The following is a 12,901-nucleotide window of genomic DNA, read 5'->3' on the forward strand; positions in this document are numbered from 1 at the left end:
CGTGCATTTTTTAACCATATCGTTATCACATCCAGTGTCGTTTGCTCCTATTAACAAACTACTTTGTCTTAAACTTTATAAATACAAAATAAGCTGCAATAGTTGCTTATGTGAAATTCCTGACCAAGATGGCCGCCGCATTGACTTCAAATTATACTTTTTTCGCTCCACTTTGGGCAAGATAATCATTGTATTTTGACTATCACATACATATAAAGTTACTGACAATGTGTTAGTTTGAAAAAGAATGGTGGTAATGATTTTATATTGGGCTTCCGGCTGTGGGTGCTCCAGCATGTATGAAACTGCTGCCGCCAGTCCTTCGTCGGTTTCCTTGGCTCAGTCGCTTGCGACAGGCGTTGGACTGGGCAGCTACAGTTTGGGGGCCTTTCGTCTCCACGTGAGAAGAGACGGATCTAATCTCGAGACAAGCAGAGCCTTCAGAAGGAAAACATGGGTGGCCAGGAGAAGAAAAAGGTAAGAAAGTCTGCATGGCGTTAGAAAAAGTTAATAAAAGGGGCACACAACGAGAAAGTGAAAGTGGTTGGAGTAACACAGTAAGATGAAAGAAGGGGTGTTTGAGAGCAATGGAAGTGTGTGTAATAGAGACAAGTAGGCACTCGAAACATTTTGTGAAATCAAATAGGGATGAGTAGGTACTCTGGAAAATGAAAGCAAGTAGGATAAACATGGGCAGGAGACGACGAAGAAATAAATTAGGGCTAATGGGTGCGAGCAGATGGATTCCCTGTTCAATTAAGTAAGTATGAACTGGAGCAACGAGTAGTAAACTTTGTGTCAAGGCAGTAATATAAACCTGTTATTTGTATACGTCTTCTGTGACAACAAGGTTGCAGAAACAGTGTCCCATGTGAGAATCTGAATTAAGTTATAATAAGCAATGATCAAGCAAACAACACGCGTTTCGCCACAGATTACTTTTAAAAGGCCATGCGAATATACGTAAACAGTTAAGGAAGAGAGTGGACCAATAAAAGAAAAATGAAACTGCATCCACGAGAATATGTTCAGTTGAAACTCCTCAATTAGGTTTAAAAGCAGTAGAAGAACGGCTGTGCTTAAAACAAGGCAAGGTCAACTGAAGGGGTAGTTGGAAACTAAAGCAATGTAATTGTGAATTAGGATGTCAACATAAAGGTGACTGGAGAGCTGGACAAGCAGAAAGTGCAGGAGCTGGAACAAGAATAGCAGTTCAGGAAAAGAGGAAAGTAAGAGGGTTGGGAAAAAGGGTAAAAGAAAAGTGTTGGGAAACAGGAAAAGAAGCTAAAGGGGATGTAGAACAGGAAGGTAATTTGTCTGGAAACGAGGACAATAGTGGGACTGAGGAGTAGAAGTGGGAGGGATGAGAAGGCGAAGAGGAAAGAAATTAAGGGCCTCTACTGAGAAGTAGATAAAATAAAGTTATACTGCCTAATTGTGAATGGGAAAGTAAAAGGACCGACATGTAGGAGAATATGTAGGTGATTGGGAAGCAGAATCTCCTAGAAGGACTAGGAAGCATGCAAAGCGGAATCTAAAGTGGAACTGGGAAGCAGGAGAATGAGTTGGTAATGAGGAGTAGTGGGACCAGGAAAAGGGAAAGGCGAGAAAGATATTACAGGGGCTGTCGGTGACGGGACAACCGGACCAACTGGGTGTGGGCACCAACGAAAGATAAAGAATTCATGAAGGAAATGAAAAGGCAGGAATAAATTCCTCTGTTGCCCCTCCAGAAAGAAAGGGTAAAAGAATTCTGGAGAATCGGAAGAGGAAAGTAAAGGATTTGTGGATGGGGCTGCAGAAGGTAAACAAGAACTGGTGAGGTAGAAGAGAAACGAGGTCTGAATGGTCAAGCAAGGAATGTAGAGAATGCCGGAGGGGTAGACGAGGAAGGTAAAGGAGTGCTTAATGGGCAGACAAGAAAGAAGTAGGAGGGTACTTGAGTTGACGGGAAAGGTAAATCCATGCTGGATGGACAGACAGTAAAAGTAAAGGAGTATAAAACTGATATACCGTGATGGTATATAGGCAGGTTGAATATATAATCTAGGTTAGAAGAGCTGGAGAAGGATAAGTTAACAAGCTTGGTTTGGTTATTTTAGGGTACAGTGGTATACACTAAACTCACTAATAAGTGCATTGCAGCAAGAAGCCTTGTGGACCTAAACAGAAGCCAAACAGTTCTGAGAGCATCTAGCTACTCGTGAACCCAGCTTTTTCATAGCAACCAAAAGGAGTTCAGATTGCTTAATGTTGTATACAACACACAGTACATAAATACAGCACTCGGACATGGTCAATTTTAAAGCGAATGATATTTTTTGCATTTGTGTGATTGTCAAATATTTAATTAATTTGGTTATGGCTAATTAATGCAAACAATGTTGTACCTTAATTTACAAATGTACATGTACCCATATTTTGAAGTATTGTATTTTATTTTTATCTTTGTGTCAGCAGATTTCAAAACGTTGTGTGATATAATGCAATGCCTTACTTATCTACATTGTTTTTAGTTGGTGCACACTTTTCGGATGTTTGGACCACTATTGATGGTTTTTTTTAGTCTCTTTGAAAACTTGCTGTTTTATTTTATGAATTCCTGAACTGTTTGCTCTACTGATAATGTGTTGAAAGGATTTGTCAAAATAGTTATTGGTAATGATTATATACTGAGTGCAGCTAGTAACTACTCATTTAATGATGACTGATTATTTCTCATGTAGCACTTTATTTTACTGTACGATACTTGCCTATTTAAGCATGGCATACTCATTTAAAATAGTTTGGTGCTATTGGTTTCTAAAGACTGAAAGGCTGTTGGTTCACTGGAATTTGGAATCTGTTTTGATTTGTGCAGCTAGCACAAACTCATCCAAATGTACATGTTAATCATTTTTAAAACACTGTACTGTGGAGAACTGTCCCCATTTTAATTTTTTCTATGTGTTAGTAGAACTGATTTTTGTTTTTGTTTTGTTTTCTGAAGTCTTCAGATCCTGTTGGGTTACTAATATGTATCGCAAAAGTAAAGAAGCTTTGCGTGAAATTTTTATACAGAATGTTGTTGTAAGCTGCAGCATAAGAAAGTGACATTCTGGTAAGATTTAATAAAGTAGAATTGCAACCAGATACTGACAGTACCTCAGCCAAGTGTAAAATCTTCCACGAAGCTCAATCTCACATAATGCAGTATAGAACTTTAAATAAAAGTACAATCAGAAAGGAAAATATTATTTTTCACTTGTTTGCCTCATGCCAATGCATACGTATCATACATGGATCCGTTTACAGATATTTAATGTACAAATATTGTCTGTTTTGTGTATTGAATGTTGATGAAATAACTATGGCTCTCTGCATTCAGATAGGTGACATGTCCCACCCACCCTGTTCTCAGAAAAACATCTTAAGTTTAAAAAAATAAAATAAACCATCACTTTGGAATATTCAAAAGGCAACTCACCCTCTTGCTGGAACACCTTACAAATAAATAGTTACGGGTTCTATTTTTCTACACTGGCAGCCCTTCGTGGCCTTGGAAGTAAATGGAATTGAGGAAACAGAGGTTGTGGGGGGCAGTGGCAAGGAGAAGAGTGTGGGTAGGGTGAGGTAAAACGGAAAAGGAAGGTAAGCAGAACTCATGGGCGCATAAAGAGAAGAATTCACCAAAGAGAACAGTGGGGAAAAAAAGAATGCATGGCGGCTGAGATGGAGAGAAATTTCAGGTTGGGTGCACTTAACAGGCCTAATAAAAAATCATAAGAGTGGGGCTAGTAAGATGAATGTAAAGGGCACTTTGAGAACGCAACTGTAGGGGACAGTAGAATGGGTGAGGAAGTGATGCTGGACGTGGCAGGGGAAGCAGCTAAAGAGGAACTGATGAAACAAGGAGATGACAGGTTTGTGGTTTTGAATGGCAGGAAAAAAGGTTGTCAAGGTGGGAGGAGGATGCAAGAAGACAGGAAAAATAATGGGCAGTGGCAGATGGCAAGAAAACTTCTCACAGTGAGGAACAGTACGTTAAAGGGGACAGAAGTGAGTAGGCGACAATGGTAATGGTATTGCAACATTTAATTTGCTTTTACTACCCTTATGTGAGGCCCTGAAGTGCTTGCATACACGAGCAGCATGCTACACCATGTAAGGTGTGTGGTTGGAAGGATGATGGTTTTTTTAATCCTAAAAGGGAAGTGTTTCCTGTTGTGCATGATGCCCATCGAAGTCCCGTTATCGTGTTATGTACGCAGTGCGTTCCACTGTGTTGGATGATGACATGTAAGAGATAGACATGCAATGTTATGGTATTCAGTATACTGTTAGCCTTGAACAGATCTGCAGTTCCCATTATGATATTTCATGATAGTTTTCTTAGCTGGTTAATGCACTGATTCGTCCAATTTGAGATTTTGGTTATAGTTGTGACCTTGAGCTGGCATTGTTTGAGGTGGGGAGAAGTGGAGAGATCTGTAGGGAACTCCTGCAAATGCGAGACCTATTGCATTGCAAATGCTTGTTCTTATTTAGTGTGTGACTACAGATTGATACCCACCCCGGTAGGATCCATGGGGCAATAATCTCCAACAGGTGATGTAAGTTACTAATTTGCCCTGTTTCTCCCCACCATGCATGTGTATATGGTAGCCTCACGTTCGAGTGATGCTGACATTTGGTAATTTTTTACTTTAGTCTCCTTTTGCACTAAGTGTCTCATGAGTGTCCGTCCGCATTTTATGATGGACTGACAGACTTTCAACACTGCTACAATACACACGTCGGTAGCTCTTAGACTACTCTAATACACAATATAGTAATGATCGTACTAGTGCTAAAGATATGCACTCAACATTTAGGCACGCTAGGTATGTGAGCCTAAGCAGTCACTGTGAACTTCACGTTTGGCAGCACAAGGTTGGAAGTGTTACATTGTATTTACAGTCTTATAATCTGGTTGTCTTCTCAATCTGCTTTCTCTTCCGGATAATCGCATGTGTTTTCTTTCAGACAACGTTGAGAGTACAACCGTAAGTCTGCGGTACTAACTGCCACAGGAGAGGCTGCACCTTAGCGTGTGCATACCACCGTGGTAGTATTGGTACTGAAGAACGCCTTGTTGTTTTGCATATGGAGGCTGAAACATGTAGACCTGCCACCCTTCACTGTTTTTATGTAGGGATGTCACTGGTCAATTAATACCAGAGGTGATATCCTCGTTTTACTTTTAGCCAAGCCTTACTTTTCCAGCATTAAACATTTTAGGTCTAGAAAAGGTAATTTTAATTCTCACTGTCACATTCTGCACTCCCACCAAAATACCAGCTCCGCTGTAAACTCGTTGTAACACACCACAGTGGCATTCGGCTGCTCGGGAGGGAACCCCATGATGAAGCATGTCACCAACTAAGTTGGTGAGTGAGGGTTCTTCTTAAAAGCAATCAGTACTACTTCCTCTCTGTGCAAATATAGTTTATTCAGAATCACTCTTTTGTTGTTTATATAGATTTATTTCAAGGGGACCAGGAGTGGTTCCATGTGAATACCCTTTCCCTCTTGGTGTTTAAATACATCAGTGTTTATATTCCTCTTACCCAGCATACATCCTTACACTCGCTCCCTTGCATCCATCCTATGGAGAACAAAAGGTACAGAAATCCAAAATCAATACCCCGAACCTGTCCCCACTAAAAGTCAGAGGCCCAGGAGATGTGGTACATCAGGCTATTATCTGCATCACCGCCTCATATTTAGGTATGTTCCCAAGATTAATCTTCGTTGGTGGAGATGTTGGCTATACGTGGGTTTGGGAATCGGACTGTCTATTTGACCAAATTATGTGATGCGGGATAAAGTATGTTACAAAGTAATTTACGGGGGAGGGGATTGTGGGGCTCAAGGAAGGTCTATTGCCATGTACACAAAAGAAAACATATTTAAATATTTAGCAATTACTGCTCGCCACTCCAAGGTTAAAAACAGGACTGTGGCTTGGAGACATCTGCGTATCCTCCAAGTGACAAATTCTAATTCTAGTAGGATTCACACACTTCAAATTTCAATAAAATAGACAAAGCTGCAAGATTGTGGAAGCAAGAACAGTGTGATGAATAAAGGTGAATGAAGCCCTTAGTAGTGCAGCAAGTATGCCGACTGGCCTCTAGATCTTTCCTTGCTGAGTTACTTTTCTTCGAATACTGAAAATGGGAAGACCAATCACAATCCGACATAAGTATTCGAACAATAACTACAAGTATTTGAGCAGGACACTGAACTCTACAAGATCCAACTGGCAGAGCATAGCAAGTAGGGTTCCTCAGCACTCCCTGTAGTCTGTAATACATCAGGGCAGGTGTTGGTTTAACCAAGATAACTGTGTCAGGCACAGAGATGAAGATCAAGTCAAGTCAAGTCAAGTCAAAAGATTTGTATAGCGCGCTACATACCCAGAGGGTCTCAAGGCGCTTGAAGAAGGGTGGGGAGTTACTTGTCGAATATCCACGTTTTGAGTTGCTTTCTGAATGCTAGGTGGTTCTGAGTAAGGCGTAGGTGAGTGGGAAGTGAGTTCCAAGTTTTAGCTGCTAGGTAGGAGAAGGATCTACCTCCCATGGTGGTTTTGTTGATGCGAGGTACAGTGGCAAGGGCTTGGTTGGAGGATCGTAGCTGGCGGGAGGGGGTGTAGAAGGATAGTCGTGTGTTGAGGCATTCGGGTCCGATTTCGTAGAGTGCTTTGTGTGCGTGGGTTAGGAGCCGGAAAGTGATCCTCTTATTGACGGGGAGCCAGTGGAGGTTTTTCAGGTGATCAGAGATGTGTTCTTTACGCGGGATGTCTAATATGAGCCTGGCTGAGGCGTTCTGGATGCGTTGTAGTTTTTTCTGGAGTTTTGCGGTGGTGCCGGCGTAGAGGGTGTTTCCGTAGTCCAGTCGGCTCGTGACCAGAGCGTGGGTGACTGTTTTCCTAGTTTCGGTAGGGATCCAGCGAAATGTTTTTTTGAGCATGCGAAGAATGTTGAAGCAAGATGAAGAAACGGCGTTGACTTGTCTGTTCATCGAGAGTGAGGAATCCAGGATGACGCCCAGGTTCCGTGCGTGGTCCGTCGGGATGGGTGCTTTTCCAAGGGCCTCTGGCCACCAAGAGTCGTCCCAGGCGGAGGGGGAGGTACCTAAGATGAGGACTTCTGTTTTGTCTGAGTTCAGTTTCAGACGGCTGTGCTTCATCCATTCGGCTACTTCTTTCATTCCTTCGTGTAGGTTGGTTTTGGCCGTGTTAGGGTCTCTGGTGAGTGATAGGATCAGTTGAGTGTCGTCGGCGTAGGAGATGATGTTGAGGTTATGTTGGCGTGCGATGGCCGCGAGGGGGCTCATGTAGACGTTGAAGAGGGTGGGACTGAGTGAGGACCCTTGAGGTACGCCGCAGATGACTTCAGTAGCCTCTGACTTGAATGGTGGAAGGCGGACTCTCTGGGTTCTTCCGGAGAGGAACGAGGTGATCCATTCCAGTGCTTTTCCTTGGATTCCGATGTATTTGAGGCGTTGTAGAAGGGTGCTATGGCAGACTGTGTCGAAGGCTGCGGAGAGGTCGAGGAGGATGAGGGCGACTGTGTCTCCATTGTCCAGTAGAGTTCGAATGTCGTCTGTTGCTGCGATGAGGGCGGTTTCGGTGCTGTGCTTGGCTCGGAAGCCGGACTGTGAGGAGTCGAGGGATTTGTTGATTTCGAGGAATGCGGCGAGCTGGTTGTTGACAGCTTTATCGATGACTTTGGCCGGGAAAGGAAGGAGTGAGATAGGGCGATTAGTTTTTGAGTTCGGTGGGGTCAGCTGTGGGTTTCTTCAGGAGGGCGCTGAGTTCGGCATGTTTCCAGCTTTCCGGGAAGGTTGCAGAGTTGAGGGAGCAGTTGATGACGTCTCGGAGGTGCGGTGCAATAATGGAGTCTGCTTTGTTAAAGATGTGGTGAGGGCAAGGGTCTGTGGGGGATCCTGAGTGGATAGAGTTCATCAGACGGATGGTGTCCTCAGTGGAGATTGGCTTCCAGTCATTGAGGATGTTCAGGGGGGGTGGGGGTCCTGCAGGGGATTGGGTGGGTTGGTCTTCGGGTTGGTTGTCGAAGCTGTTGTGGATGTCTGCAATTTTGTTGTGGAAGAATGAGGCTAGGGAGTCGCAGAGGGCTTGAGAGGGGGTGATGTCGTTGGAGTTGGCTGAGGGGTCGGTACATTCCTTGACGATGTTGAATAATTCCTTGCTGTTGTGGGCGTTGTTATCTAGACGGTCCTTGAAGGCTGTTTTCTTGGCATTTCGGATTAGTTGGTGGTGTATGCGGGTGGCGTTTTTGAAGGCGTCCTTGGTGCTGGTGGTTGGGTCTTTTTTCCAGGCCTTCTCGAGGGAGCGACAGAGTTTCTTGGATTTCTTAAGGTCATCGTTGAACCAGGAGGCCTTCTTGCTGCCTAGTTTGATTTGTCGTTTTTTCAGTGGTGCTAGGATGTCGGCGCTGTTGGATAACCATTGGGTGAGGTTGGTGGCTGCTTGGTCTGGGTTTGAGGAGTGGGCGGGGGGCTTTTGAAGAAGCGATGAGGAGATCTGGTCGATGGTGATTTTGTTCCAGTTTCTTTGCAGAGTGGGTTGGGGGTGGTTGTTGGATGTGGGCTTTTTGTAGGTGAAGTGAACGCAGCTGTGGTCAGTCCAAAGGAGGGCTGTGGTGTGGCTGAAGGAAACATGCTTGCTGGAGGTGAAGATAGGGTCGAGGGTGTGACCTGCGATGTGGGTGGAGGTAGTGACAAGTTGTTTAAGTCCGAGGTTTGCGAGGTTGTCCAAAAGGGTGGTGGTGTTGTGGTCGTTTTTCTTTTCAAGGTGAAAGTTGAGGTCTCCCAGAAGGATGTAGTCCTCGGAGGGGAGCGTGTGTGGAGTGATGAAGTCCGTGATGTCTTCACTAAATTGTGCGCGGGGTCCTGGTGGCCTGTAAAGGAGGGTGCCTCTGAGTGTGGTCCTGGGGTCGATGTGGATCTGGAAGTGAAGGTGTTCAGAGTTGGCGAGATTGACGTCTGAGCTGGTTGAGATGCGGATGGATTTCTTATGGACGATAGCGATACCTCCTCCTGTGTGGCCGGTACGGTCCTTGCGAATGATCTTATAGCCTTCCGGGATGGCAATGGTGATGTCTGGGGCTGAAGAGGCATTCATCCATGTTTCTGTCAGGAAGGCGACGTCCGGAGAGATGGTGTTGAGTAGATTCCAGAGGTCAATGGCGTGTCTGTGGACTGAGCGGGTGTTGAGCAGGATGCATTGTAGGTGGTTGGGATCGGATATCTGTTGAGAGTTCGTAGATGAGGAGTTGTTGTTGATGCCGTCGAACTTGCAGGAGTAGCAGGAAAAGGGTCCATGGGTGTGTCCAGGAGCGGCCTGGACGCAGCTGAGGGAGCGGCCGGGGTTGAGGGCTAGGAGGGTGGAGGCATCGTAAGTAATGCGGGAGGGGTGGACTTTACGAGGACCAGGGGCTCTGGCGCTGGGCGCGGTCCAGGCGCAGACGGGCTTACCTTTGGCGCACCTTCGGCGTGGCCGTAGCGCGTGGACGCTGCGCGTGGGACCATCTGACATAAATGGACAGTGGAGGGGGCGGAGCGTGGGAGGGGCAGCAGGGAGGCGGTAGTGTGGGTGAGGGGCGGGTCAGGGGATCCCAACAACAAAATGGAGGGTCAAAGGGGAAAGCCAGACAGGGACAACAAATGCACAAATGCGAGTTCTTTGAAATCAGTACATAAACAAAAACACTGGAGAAATGAGCGCAGCTGCCTGAGCAAGGTCGCGCTGATGAAATCAATCAAAGCTGTGGCGCTACAATTCACTGCTAAACCGCGCAAAATTTGAATGTTACACAGCGCTATAATTGAAGGCTACACAGCGCTACTATTCTATGTAAAAACGGCGCTACAATAGGATGATACACAGCGTTGCAATTCTATGTAAGACAGCGCTACAAATGGATGCTACAGGGCGCTACAATTCTATGTGAAACAGCGCTACAATTGGAAGATACACAGCGCTATAATTTTATGTAAAACAGCGGTACAGTTGGATGTTACCCAGAGCACGAAATTGACGATATCAGCAACGCGATAGCGTGGAGTCAGCTGCTCCCACAGAGCAAGAGCAGCCCGTAAGAAACTCCAAATGCTCTATGTCCTTTACTACCAGCTCTTCTGGCAGCAGAATACTGAGCTGGCTGTGAAAGGTGTCAGCCTCAATCAAGATCGCACCGTCAGCTGCAAAAACATCCCGATCACACTGTCCCCTGCAAAAAATTCACAATGTTAAATTGTTAGACACCAAGATCCCACAATGTGTTTGAGTAGAGGCCTACGTTGGCTTCTTGGAAGAGATCTGCAAGCAAGCTGGCTGAGCTTGCACTTGCTCAACTACGTGGCAGAGGTACACTAAGATTATATATAGTCAAAGTCACAGTCTCAAGATAAGGTTCAGCATTGTATTTTATTTACTTCAGAGAAACCAAGTTCTTATATAATGTCTGTCACAAACCCAGTGTTACAAACTACCTCAAATACATACAATCCAAGAGCAGACATGGTATCCCCTTTGTCTGAAAGCCATGGCACACAATTTCAGTCAGAGACCCCTATCATACAGTTTCTGCTACACAGACCTGCAAACAGAACCACAATCAGACTCCGAGATCTTTCACACGGTTTTCAACTGCCATCGAATTGTGGTCCAAAGCGCTGCGAGGCCTCAGGGTAGTTACGCGCTATATAAGTTTCATTTTCATTTCATTCATTCATTTAATTCATTTCAGTAGGTGATCTACAGCACAAACAAGATACTCAGTAATACTCCTGGAAGCTTGCTGTACTTGGTTTGAGTTTCAGGGGGGTCCTCTTTAGAGACTGCTTAAAAATCAATATTACATGACTGGAGTGCCCAAGCATTTTAATGCACGCGTAGTCCTAGTGGACCAGTAGAGTGTGTGTGTGTAATACCGGGAAATGACCATTCGTTTTAAACTGTTTCAGTGAGCCTTTATGCTACATGTGTTCAATAATTGACACATTTGCTTTTTTATTAAGCTGCCAATCAGCTTAGTAAAAGTTGGGGGAAAGGGAGATTCAATGGCCGGTTTCAGTAAGTGTAATTTCCATAGGGCCGGTTCACTCGTAATGATGGAAGAGTATCACCCCACTGGTCAGTCAGTCACATAAAAATGAAATATTAGAACAATAATATTTCATTTTTCTGTGGGGTGATCTGGCTAACAGTGCAGGACCAGGCCATAACTGGCAGGAGTGATGGGCACTTAGAAGTGCGCATGTAAGTTTGGATGGTCGTCTCAGGCAGGCTAAACCAACATATGCACACTTCTATTTCTTCAACCAAGGTATTTTCACAGCTGGGGTGGAGAAAAGCAGCAAGCTCCCAGGTAGTGTCTGATAGGTAGAGCAGACCGCTCAGACCAATCCTATGTCTGCTCTCATAGCATAAGAGCAATGTCTGGACTGGCTGAGGATCCTGTGCATTCCTAGAGATTGCCAGGAGTCTAGCACCAAGTAGGCCATCTGCGTCGGGTCCGCATTAGGTAAGTTTTTTAAAATCCAACACTGTACATTATACAAAGAGGCCTTTAGCTTTTCAGACCCAAAGGAATCGCCACTGATAACAGATTAAGGCAGCTCAAGTATTTCTGGAGAGAATGGACACAGAAGCTTAGGCTCTCTCAAGGCATCAGTTACTTATTTATCCATCCCTTATTAGTTTACGTGGTAATTCTAACATTATTAAACTGTCCCTACAGTATCCAGCTGAAAACAAAAGGCGATGAGATGTGAGAGTAACCGCCTTGCAAGCCAAGCTAATGCATCCAGAACGTCCACCTTTGGATGTCTGCCAGAATGTGTGACAGACCCTTTACTGTGAACTAAACCTTCCCATCACCGAAGCACAATTAGTCTGGCTCTTTGTTACGGCTTTTGAATTTCGATCTCAATCAAATCATAAAAAACATGAGCGTTAAATTAGATTTCAGGGAGGAGTTACTGAGAAAGAAGGAAACTAGTCTAACTCCAGCTATCCCTAAATACCAGCACATAATGCCCTCCAGGCACATGAAGCCGCTTTTATTACACCAGCGTCTACTTTGAGCCTCGCTACAGTGAAGGAGAGGAGCCTTTGGGGATAAGCAGGCAACAGGTCGGAGCTCCTAACTGCTGGTGTACATCTGGCTGTTCCAACGTGTTAATCAGGGTATTAGCTGAACGCCTTCCCTAAACAGACTCCTTTACATTCATAGCAACTGTCATAGATTAGAAGGCAACACCGAGGGGCTCTGACTGTGAAATGGTTTTACGAGGAATAACGAAGTGCAAGAAAGCAGCTGGGCTGAAGGTGCCTCTCCTTGCGCATGTGGCCATCTGGGTGGGAATTAAATGAAACCTTTGCACTCTAGCACAGCGCAGGCCATCTCGACTCCCAGCCTTTCAAAAAGAAAGCCACGTTATTAATTGTAGCATCTATAAAGCAATTGGAACTAAAACAAAGCAGCTTTTCAAAGGCACAGAGCATATCAGCCTGCACAGACAAAGCATAGAGTGTAGCAGAAATTCACAGCTTATCCCTCTGGCATATGGAGAGGAGGAGAAGAACCCAAGATGTTTAGAGAAATCTCACTTGAAAAACACACTCCAAGATGAGCATACAAGTTAGGAGATTCCGAAATTGGCCCCCTGGAACTGCAGGGATGGAATACTCCGTAGACTAGTTATACTAAAACTATAAAACATCGATATGTGTAGTTGTTGGAATCTGACAACCGTACAAAAGGCTACACTATCATACCAAGCTCTGGATATGTTTTTACCTCTAGGTGGCAAATAATGGGTCGTACAGAAAAGGGAGGGGTGAGGAGGA

At 44.7% G+C, this 12,901-nt stretch overlaps 1 protein-coding gene across 2 annotated transcripts in view; it reads left to right on the forward strand.

The window, feature by feature from the left end:
- The first annotated feature begins 342 nt into the window (after positions 1-342).
- PES1 (pescadillo ribosomal biogenesis factor 1) overlaps positions 343-12,901 on the forward strand; it is a 163,957-nt gene continuing 151,398 nt past the window's right edge. For both annotated transcript variants that reach the window (XM_086943192.1, XM_086943193.1), the window contains exon 1: positions 343-477. In XM_086943192.1, the coding sequence (XP_086799318.1) occupies positions 454-477 (24 nt within the window). In that variant the 5' untranslated portion in view covers positions 343-453. The remainder of the gene's footprint in view (positions 478-12,901) is intronic.

Source organism: Lissotriton vulgaris, chromosome 11 (genome assembly GCF_964263255.1).
Source record: "Lissotriton vulgaris chromosome 11, aLisVul1.2, whole genome shotgun sequence".
Classification (NCBI taxonomy): Eukaryota; Metazoa; Chordata; class Amphibia; order Caudata; family Salamandridae; genus Lissotriton; species Lissotriton vulgaris.